At 44.8% G+C, this 19,151-nt stretch overlaps 1 protein-coding gene across 2 annotated transcripts in view; it reads left to right on the forward strand.

Annotated features, from left to right (window-relative positions):
* Onecut1 (one cut homeobox 1) overlaps positions 1 to 19,151 on the forward strand; it is a 36,816-nt gene that overhangs the window by 9,951 nt on the left and 7,714 nt on the right. The window contains exon 2 of one of the 2 annotated variants that reach the window (XM_015992588.3): positions 9,113 to 9,190. The exons of the other annotated variant lie outside the window; for it this stretch is intronic. Coding sequence (XP_015848074.1) covers positions 9,113 to 9,190 — 78 coding nt within the window. The remainder of the gene's footprint in view (positions 1 to 9,112; positions 9,191 to 19,151) is intronic. 2 annotated transcript variants of the gene reach the window in all.

Raw genomic sequence — 19,151 nt, forward strand, 5'->3', positions numbered from 1 at the left:
ACCAGCATTTCCCCTGTAGGCTGCGGGAGCCGCTTCCCATACCGATTCTAGCCTGTTGCTAGGGCTCTTCCTCCCTTCCCCAGGTGGATTCTTTTCCCTGTAGTGAGCAGGTCAGAGTCTTCTGCACTGGGTTACAGCATGATCAATCATTATGCTCACTCTGAAGAGCACTAAGTATCTCCTACATATTGGTCTCTTTTCGATTATTTTTCCATGTCCCAGTGTAAAGTAGTTTTACATTATAAAGCAAAAGTTCACTGAGGATGTCCTGCCATAATCTCATGGCCCCCAGCCTCTTAGGACAGCTTAATTTTGAATGTTCATAAAGGGGAGCTAAATTGAAACTTAAGAATTTGAAGTTTGCTTTACACACACACACACACACACACACACACACACACTTCTTAAGGAGATGCCCTCACTTCATATTTTCCTGAGAAGGTGACCCAAAAGTAAGAGTCATCAATGAGATAATTGGGGATTATTTTATTTTCCTCAAGAGACCCATGTCTTTTAGTACAGTTAAATTTGCATATTGAAACCATAATTGAGGTTGTCTTCCTGTCTTCCATTCACTCATTGAATATTACTCCTGTGCACACCATAAGCAAAGAACTGCACATTATCAAATTCATCAGTCATTTAAGTTAAACAATTGCCTTTAAAAATAAATCGATTATTTGAATATTTAAAATCATTATGAATCACATCATGCTGTCTTTTTTAATATAATATTTTTATTAATTCTTTGAGAAATTAACACATGACATCATGCTGTCTTCAATTACTAAATGTGGGCAACTCTGGATTAAGAATCAAGTGCCCTAGAGAAAGGTTCACGCAGTAATTACTTCTTAGACCTTGCCAAGTAATTTAACCTTTGTGAGCCTCTGTCTCCTTAAACGTAAAATGAAGGCTCTGGCCTTCGGGTCCCTTCCAGGTTTCACTCTGTCATTGATTGCCTCCCATCACGACTGTGTAACCATGGCAAAGCCCAGCAGGCGCCTTCATCTCCTGTCTCCATTCAGTGGCCTGTCCACCTATATTAGGGTTAGACAAGATGCGGGGCATGGTTGCTCAATCTGGATGGCAGTGTCTCAGGCTGGCCTCTCTAGTCAGGTGCTCGGGAGCTAACAGCCCATGCAGCCAGGAGCACTGTCTCTTGGCACAGAAGTACTGCAGTGTGAGATTCTATTGCCTGTGTTCCAGTAACGCAAGCTGACAGGGATAGCATGGGTTTTCATGGACACATATACACTACCCTGGGAGTGTAAATTAGCATCTTTGCTACAACAAATTTGTCGTCCTCATATAACCATGGATCCACACTCATCTAGTAATTCCACTCATAATTCTAAACTCACAGGATTCCTGGAAATGTGAAAAGACTGCTCCTGGAACCTTTATTCCAAAGAGAAGGGGAAAAAAAAAAACAGAAACAGCCCAATGTAAGGTATACACATATGAAGCAGAATGTTCTCATATAAGGCTAAACTCAAAAGAAAGCAAGGCTAAACAACTATATTTAGAGATGGATACATGATACAAACTATTTTTAAAACACAAAGGGTAGAATTTGAGAGTCTGAGGCAGGAAAATCTTGAGTTCATTCAAATCCGGCTGGGACTACAAAAACAGTCCTTGTCTCAAAAGGTTACTAAAATAAGTAAATGATAGTTAGATAAGATAGAAGAGAAACAGTTGGGTGGGTAGATAAGTAGGTAGATGGCAGATAGAAGATGGTAGATGAATAATAAACAATAAATGATAGGTGGATAGATGATATAGATAGATAGATAGATAGATAGATAGATAGATAGATAGATAGACAGATAGATAAGTAGGTAGATGGTAGATAAATGGACAGATAATAGAATATAGATATATTATGTGGAGGGAGAGAGAGAGAGAGAAAGAGAGAGAGAGAGAGAGAGAGAGAGAGAGAGAGAGAGGGAGAGGGAGAGGGAGAGGGAGAGGGAGAGGGAGAGAGAGAGAGAGAGAGAGAGAGAGAGAGAGGGAGAGAGAGAGAGAGAGAGAGAGAGAGAGAGAGAGAGAGAATGAGCATGGATGTAGCTCAGTAGTGGAGTGCCTATCCAAGTACAAGCAAACCCTTGGTTGTATCCTTGGCATCTCAAAAAGAAAAACAAGTTCCCTATGTCTTTATACAGCAGCTGTGTTCCAGTTCTCCTCTTGAGTGGTGGATGGGTTTAAGAGCTCATGTTGTAACCTTTTCAGATCTTATATACATGATACATAGTCTCTTTGAAAGCATTAAGTATTAAAAAGCTTAAACATTGGGTAGGAAGATGATGGTTTGAGGAGGTTGTTTGTTTGTTTGGGATAGTTTTTCAGTCTGGTCCCCCAACCTACTTTTATTCTAATACACCCTGAGCATTCTGTATTGTCATTTTTTCAGGACTTGATCCTTAATAGATACCAGTTTTGTCAGGGAAAGGTAGTCCGTTGTGGGGAGTGTAGGGAGAGACAGAAGATCTGGGAAGAACCACTGATTTCCTCCCTTACCTGAGCCCCTTCTCTAGTGCAGTCTGCTCAGGGCGACCCAAAGGTACTGCACACCTGTCCAGGAAATAGGACTGGTGGAGAGAGACAACAGGCTGTTCTGTTCCTATGCTTCTTCCAGGAGCTGAGGGTGTTCAGCTCAGTGTGTGTTGCAGGAAGAAGTCTAAGTGTAGTGAAAGAACACTTTTTTTTTTTTTTTTTTTTTTGGTTTTTCGAGACAGGGTTTCTCTGCGTAGCTTTGCGCCTTTCCTGGAACTCACTTGGTAGCCCAGGCTGGCCTCAAACTCACAGAGATCCGCCTGGCTCTGCCTCCTAAGTGCTGGGATTAAAGGCGTGCGCCACCACCGCCCGGCTATGAAAGAACACTTTTAAAGACCTAGAGAATGAGATGGGATTAAGTCCAAAGTCAGGGTGACAGGAACAGAATGCATAGAGCCTGGGCTTTTCCTTTCTTTCTTTCTTTCTTTCTTTCTTTCTTTCTTTCTTTCTTTCTTTCTTTCTTTCTTTCTTTCTTTCTTCCTGTCTTTCTTTCTTTCTTTCCTTCCTTCCTTCCTTCTTTCTGTCTTTATGTCTTTCTTTCTTTTAAAATAAGTTTCTCTCGTGTAGCCCAGGCTGGCCTCTAACTCACTCTGTAGCCAAGGCTGGCCTTGAACCTCTGATCTTCCTGCCTTCATCTCCCCAGTGCTGAAACTACAGGCGTGAGCTGCCCAAACCTTTTGTTCTCTGAAGATTTCTTGAATCTGAATTACTACAAAGCTGGCAGCTTCTCTCTTCCCCCGGCTCAGCAACACCTTCCCATCAGCAACACCCAGGCTCTGATTTCAATAGTGGAGAGCAAAGCACCATACGTTTCACATTCCTCCGAGGGAGACAATCAGATTGGTGGCGAAGGGGAGGAGAAGAAAGATTCCCAGGTGCAGCATAACATAGAAATAGTGCACATCTGTAACCTCCGCAGTCTAAGGCTGAGGCAAGGAGATCAGGAAGAAGCTCAAGGCCAGCCGAGCTACATAAGACCCTGATTTTTTTAAAGTGGTACTGTGAATTTAAGACCAGGTGACTTTTACTTACTTCTCTCTTTTTTCTGGAACAGCTTATAGCCTTGCTCAGCGTGCACGGGGTCTGTATATAAAATCTCTAACTTCTTTTCATCCCTTTCAACTCTAAAGTTCACTCAAGATTTTGAGATCCCTGTAGAAGGAGCTAATTCCAAACACACACTCTTCCAACTTGGAAGCTATCATGATTCTGTGCATCCTTTCTTCTCTGAGTGAACCTCAGAGACCAGCAGCATCACCTGAGAACTCTGGGTTCAGCCCTGATCTCCTGCATCTAAATCTGTATTTTCACAGGGTCGCCAGGAGGTTCCTATATGTGTACAGTCTGGGAAGGACTATAGAAAACCCTTCAGCATTTTCCCATTCCTTCGTTTGCCCAAACACTGACTGGCTAGAGACTTATGCACCAGGCACTGGGCAAAGTACAGGCACACAAAAGAGGAACCTTAAAAGTACCGATGGAGACTTTATGTGTCTGTACAGGCCAAGGGCCTCTGGCAGCAGGGGCTAAAGGCAGCCGTGGCCAGTTGTGAAATGAAATGATGAGGTTTGCGGTTTTGAGAGCATGCTGGAATGGAGGGGGCAGATGAACAGCTGAGCAGTAGCTAAGAGAGATGGGCTGTAAACATGGGCAGTGGTAAAATTTCAGAGCTACGTCTAAAGTAAAATGGAGCAGGGATCCTGGGAGTGGTTCTGATGGGGATTAACTCCTGTGACCCTGCCTTGGGAAGCTGGGCATTTGGGTACACCATTACCCAGAGCAGCTGTGATGGTGTGGTAGTCAGTCTTTCCCACCCTGGGCCAATTGCTGCCTCCAAGGACATAAGACCTTTAAAGAACCAATGCAAGGGATGAAACACACCCGCTCCTGTTGTTAGAGGAGCAGAAGTAACCCCAGGAACAGGGACCCAATCTGTTAGCAAAGACTAGGAGAGGAGAGACTCAGCATGGGCATGTGTGTGGTGGGCATGTGTGTGGTGGGCCTGTGTGTGTGGTGGGCATGTGTGTGTGGTGGGCATGTGTGTGGGATGGGCATGTGTGTGTGGTGGGCATGTGTGTGTGGTGGGAGATGTGTGTGGGATGGGCATGTGTGTGTGGTGGGCATGTGTGTGTGGTGGGCATGTGTGTGGGATGGGCATGTGTGTGTGTGGTGGGCATGTGTATGTGGTGGGCATGTGTGTGTGGTGGGCATGTGTGTGTGGTGGGCATGTGTGTGTGGTGGGCATGTGTGTGTGGTGGGCATGTGTGTGGGATGGGCATGTGTGTGTGGTGGGCATGTGTGTGTGGTGAGCATGTGTGTGTGATGGGCATGTGTGTGTGGTGGGGCATGTGTGTGGGATGGGCATGGGTGTGGGGTGGGCATGTGTGTGTGGTGGGAGATGTGTGTGAGGTGGGCATGTATCTGGTGGACATGTGTGTGTGGTGGGGGATGTGTGTGTGTGTGTGGTGGGCATGTGTGTGGAGTGGGCATGTGTGTGTGTGTGTGTGTGTGTGTGTGTGTGTGTGTGTGTGTGGCAAGTGTTGGCAAGTCTTGGTTGAGCCGTGAGTCACCCTGTGGTGGGAACAGCACTGAACACAACACAAGCCTTATTTCACCAGAAAGAGAATCCTGCTTTTCTTTAATCTGGTTGTCTTAGGTTGCTTTCTATTGCTGTGATAAAATTCTGTCCAGAACCAAACTGGGACAGCCATGATGGCGTCTGCCTTTAATCCCAACACCTGGAAGGCAGAGGCAGTCAGCTCACTTGTGACTTCCAGGCCAGCCAAGCCTATATCAGAAACAAAACAAACTTGGGGGAGAGCATGGTCTGTATTATCTTACAGCTTACAGTCCATCATGAAGGAAAGTCGAGGGAGGAATTCGAGGCAGAAACTGAAATAGAAGCTGTGGAGGAGTGTGGCCTACTGCTTATCACTAACCATGGATTGCTCAGTCTGCTTCCTTACACAACCCAGGACCACCTGCTAGGGATGCTCACAATGGGCTGACCCCTCCCACATCAACCATTAATCAAGAGAATTTCCCGCAGACTTGTCTACAGGCCGATCTGATGGAGGAATTTTCTCCACTGATTCTTCTTCCCAGATGACCCTGACTTGTATCTAGTTCACAAAACTACCCAGCATAGTAGTTATTTGCATGATTGTCCCATGAGCCCCAAAATGAAAGAAGGATTGTTTCCAATTAATAAACATGTATTTTACATATACATCATACAATCATAATTTTTAAAAAGTTAAACATAAATAGGCATATAAAGTTTTCTTCCTAACCCATCCTCCTATCATTAAAGTTGACACTAAACTTCTCTGTGTTTTCAGGTACTCTATACTAAAGTTAATAAAACAGGACTTTAAATTTTAGAATGTGCCGGGCGGTGGTGGCGCACGTCTTTAATCCCAGCACTCCGGAGGCAGAGCCAGGTGGATCTCTGTGAGTTCGAGGCCAGTCTGGGCTACCAAGTGAGCTCCAGGAAAGGCGCAAAGCTACACAGAGAAACCCTGTCTCGAAAAACCAAAAAAAAAAAAATTTTTTTTTAGAATGTATCATCCCACCAGGAATAGGCTGGAAGGATATTCACACACAAAAAGGATTGGTTATCCTTATGGGGATGTGGGACAGGGATGGGGCGGGGGTGGGGAGCTTCTGAAACTTGGGGGTCCTTCTGCACTCTCCAAAGATAACCTGTGGCTTTTAAAGCCTATGAACGTGTGTGTGTGTGTGTGTGTGTGTGTGTGTGTGTGTGTGTGTGTGTGTGTAGGGTGAATGGTCTTCTTTATAAATAATTAAAGGCTCTTCATCCCTCAAACTATGAGTTTCCAGGGAAAGTGGAGAAGGCTTCTTGCTTTAGTTCTTTTAACTGACAGTTACCTCTCTAGAAACATTTACTCCCACATCAGGCCGTGTGCCAGAGCAGAGGGCTGAGTGACAAACAGAGAAGCAGTGTAGGGTGACCATGCTCTAGGGAGGTGGAAAATAATCCCAACTTCAGTGGAGTTTCCTTTATTCCAAGCCAGCTTTGAAAAGTAGCTGAGGGGCTGGAGAGACGGCTCACTGCCTAAGAGAGCACACTGCTCTTGCAGAGGAGTTGAGCTTCCAGCACTGGTGTCAACTGACTCACAGTCACCTGAAGCTCTAGCTCTAGGGAATCTAATGCCCTCTTTTGGCCCCCACAGGTACTGCATCCACATGCACATATACACACACACAGAGGCACAGAGATATACACATAAATAAATAAATACAAAAGGTTTGAATAAAAATGTCTTGTATTATTGCATTTATGGTGGAGTATTTGAAAACACATGAAAGAATAACAGAGGCCATATTAATCCCTAGTCATCCCACCATTACCCCTTCCCAAACTATTATGAGTAGCATTCATTCATTCGTTCAATAGATATGTAGAGATAAGGGTGCTCACAATCTGCAAGACAAAGCAGACACTCTGCCTTTGCTCTCCAAGTGCTTAATGCCAGAAAACATTTATGAATCTTCGATTTTATAGTTGTGCTATAATTTATTTAATCAATCTCCTATTTTTAGCCACTTACATTGGTCTATAAACTGCTCGGGGAAATAAAGTTTTATGGTTTTATATTTTAGAAGTATCATAATTCACAAGTCCTTGCCAACAACCCTTCCTATCCTTGAGTGTTTCACGGTATTCAGGGCTTTGGCTTGATTTTGCTCTTATGGGATGACAGGGCAGCCTGCAGTGTTATAGAAGAAGTTTTACCAAAGGTTTGGTTTTCTCTTTCAAAGGTGTTTTTTTTATCTCTAAGTATTTGATGCCCACATTAAAACTTTAGAAAACATGAGATTATAACAAAGAAACAGGAGGAAATTGCTCATTATTCTATAACCAAGAGATAATACCTTTCTATATATTAGTTTAGTTCTTGCTTGCTTGCAAAAAAAATAATATCGTTAATTCTTTGAGAATTTCACACACTGTATTTCAATCATATTCACCCACACCCACTTCCCCTAACTCTGCCCAGGTTCCTGTTCCCCTTCTTACCCTCCAAACTTCATGCCCTCTATTAAAAAAAAAAACACTGAGTCCAATTTATGCTGCCCACATACTTAGAGGTGTGAAGCCACCCACTAGAACATACTGAACCAACCACGACCCCACACTTAAAGGGAACTGACCTCCCTCCCCTAGAAGCCATCCACAATTAATAGCTCCTCAGTTAGAGGTGGGGGGCTTGGGAACCGCTTCCCACACCATGCTGGAGTGTTGACTGGTTGATCTTGTGCAGGTCTTATCTTGGCAACCACAGCTGCCGTGAGTTCATGAGTGCAGGGGTCCTGCCATGTCCAGAAGACATGGTTTTGCTCCAGTCTTCCCTGACCTCTGGATACCAAATTCTTGCCTTCTAGCTTTTTAATAGCATATATGTAAACAGGCACTTGCCACATGCCAGATGACCTGAGTTCAATCTCCTGGATCCTCATGGTGGAAGGAGAAAACCAACGCTCCCATATTGTCCTCTGACCTCTACCTATATACCCACTCACATGCATGCGCACACGGGCTCATGTGTGTACACACACACAATAGATGATAGATAGATAGATAGATAGATAGATAGATAGATAGATAGATAGATAGATAGATAGATAGATATAGATAGATGATGGATGGATAGATAGATAGATAGATAGATAGATAGATAGATAGATAGATAGATAGATAGATAGATAGATAAACAATAAAAATAAGGTGCGTACATAAGATAGACCTTAAGTTTTTATTTTATTACAAAATTAACTTGATAGAGTATTTAAAATCAAACATGCCTCAGGGTCATTAAATACCATTCCGAAGCTGATTAAATTTTCATTTGAAACTCATTTCAACTTACGAAAATCTTCGAAGATAAAGTAGGACAAAGGCCGTCAGGATACCCCCTCCTCACCGGTGAACACTGGCCAGTGGTTAGTGTCCTACTTCGTGTTTGCCCTCTTCCCATATGGGTTTATTGAAGGCAGGCTACATTCATCATGGCCCCTCACCCCAAAATACCCGAGCGTTTTCCTAAGGACGAGGATAGTCCCTTGGGTGGTCGCTGCTCAGCTCCGTTGGGTGACTCAGCCATGTCCTCCGAGCGTGGTCCTCCCGTTCAGAATTCCATCTCGGGCTCTGCTGCCACGGCTCCTTTGCTTCTTTTACTCTCAAATGTCCCTCTTCCATCTTCTGTCTTTTACAAAGCTCGCGTGTTTGAAGAATGCCATTCTCTCTTTTTTTTAATCTTTACTTTTATTACATTCGTTCGTTCGTTCGTTTGTTCGCTTGTTTGTAGGTGTGTATTGTACATGTGAATGTGTTGGGGGTGCGAGCATGCCAGGGCACCTATGTGGAGGTCAGAGGACCATCTGCAGAACTTGGGTCTCTCCCTCCACCGTGGGGGTCCCAGACCTTGCACTCCGGTCAAGCGGCCTTTATTGTCGGCCCCCTTAGAACGTGCTCGTTTTCCTGTGTGTGCTTCTGTTGTTTCCATTGAGCTTCTGCTCTCTTACCCAGAAAGCGGCATGGGTGGCAGTGTGCCTTCTCTGAGGACCACATCCGGAGGCCCCCAACTGTCTGTTCCTCACTTACCTGGTGAGTGTGTTTTCTTTACCCCAAGTCTTGTCTAATTTCTATACTGTGTAATCACTGGGCATTTTCTTTTCCTCTACCTTCCAACTAAAAAGCAACCCATGGGAGATATTTTAAGACAGTGCAAATATCCTACTTCTACAAAATCCCCTGTTAGTTAGTGCCTGTTGATCTTGGCCTGGGCTAGCTTTCCTTCCTCAGCATTTCTGCACGTTGGACGAGCAATCCTCAGCCTTCCCTCTCTCTCTCTCACACTTACTTACCCATTTACTGTTGGTGTGGACTCGCACATTCCTTTTTTTTTTTAATCAACAATTTGCAAATGTGTTACTTGCTCTTAAGTATTTTGGAGCTCAGGTTGTCCCAGATGTGGCTGATGGGAGTCGCTTTAACATCCCTGGGTGATGGGGACCCCTTCTATGTCCTGGGCAAGTTCTCATTATTTTTCCTTAAACTTTCCAACATAAAAAGATATTCCAAGTTTATCTGATACCCTCCCTGCCCCCCTGGGTTTGTGGCTTCTTTGATGGTCCGTGGCTTATGCTGATGGATAAGGTGTTAGAGACTGAGAAGAGCTGGGTACTATGTGCGCATGTGCCTTTAGCATGGCTTTGTTTCTCCGCTCTCTCAGATAAAGCTGGGATGTGTATACATAAATATTTACACACAGATAAACATAGATGCCTTCATGGACATGCTGAATATTTACATTTGTATTATGTTTGTTTATTTTTATGTGTGTATGTTTGTACTCATGATCATACATACATGATACGGCATGTGTAAAGGTCAGAGGACAACTTACAGTAACTAGTTTTCTCCTTCCACCATGTGGGTCCTGGAGGCGAAACTAAGGTTTTCAGGCATGATGACAAACAAGCTCTTTTACCCTCTCAGCCATCTCACTGGCTGTGTGTGTGTGTGTGTGTGTGTGTGTGTGTGTGTGTGTGTAAAATCACAAGTTTATACCAATACCTGCACCCACATAATTGTGAAATAGTCCCATGGGTTTTTCCTTTTGCCTTTCCTCATATACATTCCTAGTTATATATCCTTCAGTCTACAATCAGAAGCCTGATACCCAATAACCAATTATTCTCTCATTCTCTCTCTCTCTCTCTCTCTCTCTCTCTCTCTCTCTCTCTCTCTCTCTCTCTCTTTCTCTCTCTCATACACACACACACACACACACACACACACACACACACACACACACACACACACAGCATTTTCTCAGTCCCATAGCACCACGTCTGCAAACAAACCTGCTTAGCTGTTTTTTGATGGGAATAACTCCCAGCTCTTCCTTCAAGCACACCCCCTCCCCCACGTCACTTGGCTTCTTACAAACCACGCTGAACCAGAAGCCCTGGAGCAGATCCTCCTCATCCATACTTTATTTTATTTTATTTTATTTATTTTTTGGGGGGTGGGGGTTCGAGACAGGGTTTCTCTGTGTAGCTTTGCGCCTTTCCTGGAACTCGCTTTGGAGACCAGGCTGGCCTCGAACTCACAGAGATCCGCCTGCCTCTGCCTCCCAAGTGCTGGGATTAAAGGCGTGTGCCACCACCGCCCGGCTCCTCATCCATATTTTAACAAGCTCCAAGGTGACCATAACGTACACTAAACTTTGAGAGGCATAGCTCAAGACTGTAATGTGGGCTCGCCCTGTTCGTCTGGTGCCAGCCTGGCAGATGATAGTCACGCCAAAACGGTTCCCTCTGGTCCTGAAATATGTACCCCGCACAAGAAGCTGCTTTCTAGTCTCCCCGCTCGCTCTCCTCCTTAGGTGCCTGGCAAAGTTGGGGAGGGTCCATTAGTTAGTGCTGAAAAAACCTCACAGCCAGGGGCTGGACTGTGGGTCAGAGGTAGAGTATGTGGTCAGCATGGTGAGCCTTGGGTTCAATACCCAGCATCAAAAGCCAGCATAGCTCCCAGCCATGGATCTGAGCATCCCAACTTGCACTTTCCTCAGAAGCACCTGGTCCAGGGCAGCACTCAGAATCTCAGGTCCCATCACAATCTGCTCAGGCAGAATCTTCGCCTGACTCAGGTCTAAGAAACACTGGCTTAGAGCATCTCAGCAGTAGCCATATGACTGAATCACCTGGGTCTTCTGTGAACTGGATACATCGCACATCTAGAGCCGGGTCCCCAGTACCAGCTTCCAAGGCTTCTCAGTTTGTCCCAAATTCTAGCCACCACTAAGGACTCCTGAAGGTCCCACTACTAGGCTTTCTCACTGAAGAGCCCAGGCTAGTCGTAGAACTCAGGAGAAAAGCATGATGCCATCAGCTCTGGATGTGGGGAACTTGTAGTCAGAGAGACCCAAATGGTAAAGTGTTCAGTGACATGCAGCTTCCAGAAAAGAAGCAAAATGGCATCTTCACGAGTTTCCAGCACATGATCCATGGGAGCACTTCAGTCCCAGAGGCTGAATTCCTCCAAGACTCCTTTCCAGGGACCGTATCATGAATGTATTGCTACGGTTTCCACTACAAAGGAGGTAGATATGTGTTGTCCACATGCACAGTTCCAACTCTTGGGCTAAAGATATGGCTCAGTTGGTCGAGTACAAGCTTTGTTCCCCATCATTGCATAAACTGGGCATAGTTCCAGCACTTGGGAGGTAGAGGCAGAAAGATCAGAAGTTCAGGGCCATTCTCAGATACATAGAAAGCTTGAGGTCAGACTGAGCTATATAAGACCCTGGCTTAGGAGGGGAAAAAATCCAGTTATTTTCTTCTGTACCCTTAACTAGGGATATATTGATCAGTTACACTCCAGGCTTAGCAAGGAAGATCACAGCGTATCTTAGCCTTCTGGGGTACAGAGCCTCAACTTGCACACCATTTGTCTGTGAGAGGTGTGGTTACTTTACTCTCAACTCATTTTGGAGTCTCAGACCAACTTAATTCCTCTGTACCTTCTACTTCTCCGGCTCTATTCTTCCAACTTGTTCCCTGTCTGGCTCTGAACCCCCTCCTGATTCAGGGTATCACAACTTCCTTCCCCCAAGGACTCAGCTGACTTTCACTGGTTTCTTATTCTCTTTCTTTCTTTCTTTCTTTCTTTCTTTCTTTCTTTCTTTCTTTCTTTCTTTCTTTCTTTCTTTCTTTCTTTCTCTCTTTATCTTTCTTTCTCTTTCTTTCTTTCTTGATGCATTTATTTTATTCTTTTATGTGTATGAGTGATTTTCCTGCATGTGTGTATATTTGTACTTGGTGCCTGCAGAGGCCAGAAGAGGGTGTCAAGTCAGAGGGCACTGGGGTTACAGACAGTTTTGTCACCACTAGGGTGCTGGGATTCAAACTCAGGTACTCCGCAAGAGCAGATTGTGCTCTTGACCACTAAGCTGACTCTCTCCAGCCCTCCACTGATTTTCTAATGGTACTTTAGAAATGTCTCCTCGGTAGTGTTAACCTGTTTCAAGAGAAACCGTCCAGGAAAAGGACTTTTGAAATTGGATACTAAATTTTATCTTGAGTGTCTCTACTTCACACAGGCCCACATCTAGCTCATTGACATAACAAGAATGCTAAAAAAAAAAAAAAAAAATTACAATCTGTAGTCTTGCCCTTTTCTTTTCTTTCTTTCCTTCTTTTTTTTAAAACCATGCAAGAGATTTTCTCCATTCTAGTGGGAGAGATTGATGGAAGGTGGTCTGTCATCATAGGAATCAACAGTTTTCCCTGGGACAGAGGAAGCATAGAAAAGGGGGAAATGCTGGAACTTGGTCTTTGCTATGTAAGGACTTCTTTATATGGAGAGAAGGAAGAAATGGCATTCTGGGTGGAGGAAACAGTGTAGGTAAAGATGCTGAAGCATGAATGTGCCTAGTGCACTTAGGCATGGCTTCTGAATGGTGCAATGGGCGTTGGTGGCATGGGGGTCATGGTAGGCAGTGGGGGGCAACAATAGGGAGAAAGAGGAAGAGTGGTTGAGGTCAGAGCACCAAGATCCTTGGATACTGAGGTAGAGTAGTCATTGAGCTTTCTTCTTGGGCTTCAGGAGACCTCTGTGAAGTTCATTTTTAGTGCACATTGTTGGCATATTATATGGTGTGATCATATAGACATCTTCCCAGAAATACAAAGAAGGCAGACTTCACTCATTTAAAATTAACTACAGGCAATTATTTTTATTTATATTTTTGTGTGTATGGTGTATGTATTTGTGTACAAAACTGTGCACAGCCACCCTATCTATACTCAGAGGCCAGAGGAAGACATCGGGTGCCCAGATCTACCACTCTTTACCTTATTCTCTTGAGACAGTCTCTCACTGAACCTGGAGCTAGACTGGCAACCAGTGAGCCCCAGCAATTCCCCTGACTCCACAGCATTGGAGTTAGAGATATATGTAGCCACATTGATCTTTTTATGTGACTGCTGGGATTCAAACTCAGGTCCCTATGCTTGTAGAACAAGAGCTCTTGCCTGCTGAGTCTTCTCTCTTCCTTGGAAACTGATTTTTATAGTTCTATTGTTGTTGTTGTTTTATCACCTTTTTTGTTATGACTACTATAAAATATATAGCTATTAATTATAAAAAGTGGATCAATAAATTTTACAATTCACAATAGACGTACATGAGCTGAAATGCAAACTAAGCATGGAGTTCATCAGGTCAGCTATATATCTTGACTGGCTTGTAGAACAAGCATCATAACTGTAGAACCATACCAATTATTGGACTCCAAGTGATCGAAGGGCTTTTTAATATTTTTTAATTGTGTGTATGAGTGTGGACATGTGGACATGAAACCCTCAGTTCCCCATCTCTCGTCTTTCACATGGAAGCTAAAGGGGCTTCTTTTCCTAGTCTGCCCCACCTCATGCTCATCTCTGCCCCCAGGACTAAGGACTAAGGCTGAGGTTGAGGTTGAGTTGCGTGAACAGTGAGACAAGGGGATAGGGAACAGAGGGACTGACCAGCTGATCTGAGAGATGACCGTTCAACCCACATTTCTTGAGGAGTCCGTTTCTTTTTGGGGGTGGGGAGAGGGTTGAGACAGGATCTTGTAATACAGCCCGGGCTTGCCACCCTCAACAATTCCCATAACCCAGCCTCCTAAGTGCTGTCATTCCAGGCATGTGCCACCAGGCTGGGCTCAAGCTGTCCGTACCTTACACAGAGGCAGACAGTCCTTGACAGGGTCTGCCTTGTCTGCTGTGCCCTGCATCATCAAGCCATGCAGCTGCATTTCATTTTTTTTCCCTTGAAGAACCTGGTCCAGGTTGTTAGAAGGATTTGATTAGCTCTGCAGCAGAATGGAAGCTTCTGGCAGAGTGGTGCTTTTCTTATGACATGACCTCCCAGGCCCCTCTGGATTTACAGCACATCCACACTGAAAAAAAGCTTCTCTCTACCCACAGCTCCTCTGTGTGAAGCAACCAGCCCTGGGACAGATAGACTAAGACCACCAGCCAGCACGCTCAAACCACTGCCTCACATCTGCCATGCAAAAGCAGAAACTTGGCTTCAAAAAGCAGACACACACACACATACCTATGTAACACGTGTATGTGTGCACATATATTTTAAGATTTGTTTTTATTACTTTTAATTAGGTTTATGTGTGTCTCTGTGTAGGTACACATGAGTGCAGTTGCCCTAGGGCTAAACTTACAGGTGTGAGCCTCCTGACATGGGCCCTGGGAGCCAAACTCAGGTCCTCTCTACAAGTGCGACATGTGCCCTTAACTGCCGAGTCACCGCTCCAGCCTCTGTTTTCAATGGTTCAGAGGTCTAGGAGGACAGTGTTGGACTGTTAATGGAGTCTGTGGCACTTGTCTTTGCCTTAAGCTCTTACAGTCATGATTCACAAGGAGCAGGAGTCTGTTTTACCACCTTCATCTGGATGAGACTGAAGCTGGACTAGGTGATCGCAGAGCCCTCATTGGTGTCTTTGGTTCTTGCTATTGTTGTTTGTTCCTTGGAGGGGGACAGGATCTCTCTTCATAGCCCAGTACAGCCTTGGACAGACTATAGGTGTGGACCACAGGACTCATGACTTATTTGCTCTTTTTCAAAAACCGCAAAGGAGTCTGGGGATGTAGTCAGTAGGTAGAGTGCTTGTCTAGCATGCACGAAGCTAGGCTCAATCCCCAGAACCACATAAATTCGATGTGATGGCACAAATGCCTGTAAACGCCGAACTTGAGAGGTAGAAGCAGGAGGATCTCTGATCCTCATTCTCAGTTACAGTGAGTTCCAGGTCAGCCTGAGAAATTAAATCCTGTCCCAAGCAAACAATAAGAATAAAGAATAAAAATCCATACAGGTCATAGATGGTACAATGGAAGTCAATGGAGTAGCTCTCCACCCTGACAGAGAGAAGGATTACCTTGGACATTATTTAATTAAGGTCATAATAGATTTGGGAAACCAGAAGAGGAGCTTCAGCTCTGAGTGGTAGTTTCAGGGTCCTCAGAGGCCTTGCAATGCTCTTTGTTCAGTTAAAGAGGTCTCCGGGGTCTGTCAACTTTATAACAGAAGTTCGAGTCAGCAAAGACCTGAGCCCAGTGTGACTTGCACACTGACTGAAGGAGGAAGCCTGGTAAATGCATATGCAAAAGAATTCACAGTGATGGGGATTGAACTCCAGGCCTTGTGTTTGCCACTGAGCTGCATCTCCAGTCCCTAATTTGCTAACTTCTGCACTATTTAAGAGCTCAAGGTTTTAATCACATCCATGCATATATTCTTATTTAAAACTTATTACCATCCTGGGAAGTAAAAAACCAACGGTAACTGGAGACATTAAGCTTAAAAAATGGTAAGAGACTCACACAGAATTACGTATTTTTAGTGACCCCAAGATTATCCATTGTATCTTCTGAGTCCAGGTTTATCTAACAAGTATTCCAAGTCCATCTGGCTTTGTAAACACCCCCCAGGCCAAGATATCCATGCCCACGTATTCCCAGACAGATTCCTGGTAGACTTTTGCACAACTCAGCCAATGCTTCAGACTTAACTTTATTTTTAATTTATGTGTGTGTATGTGTGTCTTGTGTGGGTATACATGCTTGAGCACAGTGCCTGCAGAGGCCAAAAGAGGGTATCAGATCACCTGGAGATGAGTTAGAGGCAACCCTAGCCCTGCTGAGTGTTCTGAGAGCCAAACACCCAGCCTCTGGGAGAGAAGTATGAACTGTTAACGCTGAGCCATCTCTCCAGCCCCAACAGTCAACACTTCCCATGCAGGATAGGGCTTTGTGTTGTTAGGGAAGGAAAATGGGCAAGGTGGTCTTCAGCCACTGGCTCAGAGCTGGTTCTAGAGTGCCACCACACAACATGCTTATAAAATGTGTTCCAGGGGAAATCGCCTTAAACTCTAGGTAAGAGAGCACTACTTGTTTGCTGGGTTTGTTTGTTTGTTTGCTGGGTTTGTTTGTTTGTTTTAATCTGCATGTGTCTTGTGCCTGCAGTTCTAGAATATAATATGGAAAAAATTTACTGGTAGGAATGCCATCATGCTTGACTGTCCCAGCAATGTCAAGCATCTATAGACAGTTCTTCCTGGTCACTCTCAATTTCCTGCCGTGATCTTGTTGTAGGTCAGTGACAGGTCATAGATCAGTTTGAGGGCAGCCAACCACATATTGAGAAACACTCTTCCAAGGGAAACACATCCTAAAATTCCCTGCAGAGAGTGCTTCCTGATAGCGTGAGCTGGGGCACTTTCCCACATCACAGGCTTGGAGTGGTGGTAGTGTCTGAATCGAATCACTGCACTTGATCAATTAGCATTTCCAAACTGACCTGACCTCAAAACTCTGTTCACAGAACATCTTTGAACACCCGGAAGACTCGTGTTTTTCAAAACGCGTTTGGCTGTGCTTTGCACATTGCAGGCAAAGCAAGACTCCAGACACGGTGCCTCTGGCCTTTCCCCACCCTGAGCTCCCAATCCTCCGGCCTCCATTCCCCGAGTGCTGTAATCACAGATGTGCTACCTGCACACGGCTCTTTTCCTCTTTCTTCCTTTCTCCCCTATGGGCACAATCCATGCCTGCATCTGCCTCCTGCACAGTACTCATATGAGTGACCACACCCTAGCAGATCAAAGCTACCCGTATGGCTGAGGCATCTCCCACTACTACAATTTGCCACAGAATCCTGAAAGCATGTTGGCTTGCCTCCATCCTGGAGGGGACTCATACTGGGGGCTTCGTGTATCTGTAGTAACCCCTCAACCCAGTTCTGCCTGCCTCCCACTGCCTGTGTATAGCTTGTGTATGCCTTCGTGTGCGAGCACTTCCCTGCACTGCAGTGCCCCTGGCTCCTTCTTCCTGGTTCCTGCGTCCCTCCCGGAACCCCCACATACATGTGTGGAGACTCAGACCTCCAGCTGCAGTTTCCTTATCTTGGCCTGGGTTGTCTCTATGCCGCAATGTCTCCCACAGACATCCCAAAGCATTTCTCTCACTCATGTGGTCTCTCCAGGACTCTAACAGTTATAATTCTATGTAAGCTTCCAGAAGTAAGACTTTGTTTCTGTAGGTTGTTCCTCTTCTCCTCTGGTAACCTCATAATCCCAGATGAGCTTGGCTGTTCTCTATTCTATTGATTCTATGGCCTTCGTATTTGACTATTCTGACTTCTGCAGTGTTCTCTCCAGATGTAACCACATGCACTTACAGGTACCATCTCCAATAGCCCCCACAGGCTCTGAGCTCCCCTTCCAAAAAAAAAAAAAAAAAAAAAAAAGGAAGAGACTAGCTAGGTCCCTGTTCCACCAGAGTTTCACCTTGCAGTTTCTGATCCTACAGTATCTATAGCACTTGAAACCTTGAGGCAAAATATACTGACCTATATTTCCCTGATATGAGTAGCATATAATTTATGATAGACATACTCCACCACAAAGGGTTTGGGGTTGAATGGACTTGAGAAACAGTTAGGTATGCTAACATACATTGTGAATCTTGAGAAAGCAACCATTTAGGTAGGGTTTTTCTAGGTGCCCTTGGCCTGTAACCCTCCTTTCAAAGAACTTCTGTGGAAGAGGTTCTTGCTGCTCTGATGCCACTTGGAAAACACTTGCTGTGGGTAGCTTCAGGCCATAGAATTCTGCCAAGTACCCAGGACCTCTTAAAGTCCTTCAAATGTGCTTCCTGATTAGCTGGAAAATGGACATCTCTTTGCGGGGATTTTCCTTAGCTCTGCCTTTTGAATGATAGATAAGTTGAGACTTCGCCCAATACTGTTATTTACTTTTCCCTAAGTATGCATTGTATAATTTATCATCTGGAGCCCTAATGACTTCCAAGGCTGTATTTCTAGCTCAGACCTCTCCCCTGAGCTCCAGGCTCCATACATCGTTCTGTCTTCTGGACAACTACCTATCGGAGATCTTTAGCAGAGTGGCCAGCCAGCACTTCCAATGCACTTTGTCCTATATACAAGTAATTACACCCTCATAAAACTCCTTTTTCTGGGTGCCACCATCTAACCAGAAACCTGGTAGTATCCTAAACATTTTCTACCTACCCCCACCCACACCCACACACCCCATACTCACCCAAGGCCAGGTTGTCAGTGTGTCCCCTAGATGCCACCTCCGGAGAAGTGTGTCCCACTCCTCAGTGGTCATTGTTTAACTTTGGGTCCTTCCCTACAGAGTCTGTCACCTGGCTCCTGTCTCTGTGCAAGGTCTCTGGGGGACAGACTTAGTGTTTCAGAGATTTGCATGCTGGGAGGAGATGGAGAGTGCTTTACCTCCTGTGTGACGTTAGCAGAGTGTGGTGGAGTTATACCACAGGCCACACACACATACACATACACACACACACACACACACACACACACACACACACACATAAATAAAATTTAAAAAAAAAAAAACCTAAAGATCACATTAGGAGCTAGAGAAACCAGCTCAGTGGTTGAGAGCATTTGCTGGTCTTCCAGAGGAAAACCAAGTTTGGTTCCCAGAACCTATGTCAAGTGGTTC

The sequence above is a fragment of the Peromyscus maniculatus genome, chromosome 7, assembly GCF_049852395.1.
Source record: "Peromyscus maniculatus bairdii isolate BWxNUB_F1_BW_parent chromosome 7, HU_Pman_BW_mat_3.1, whole genome shotgun sequence".
Taxonomy (NCBI): Eukaryota; Metazoa; Chordata; class Mammalia; order Rodentia; family Cricetidae; genus Peromyscus; species Peromyscus maniculatus.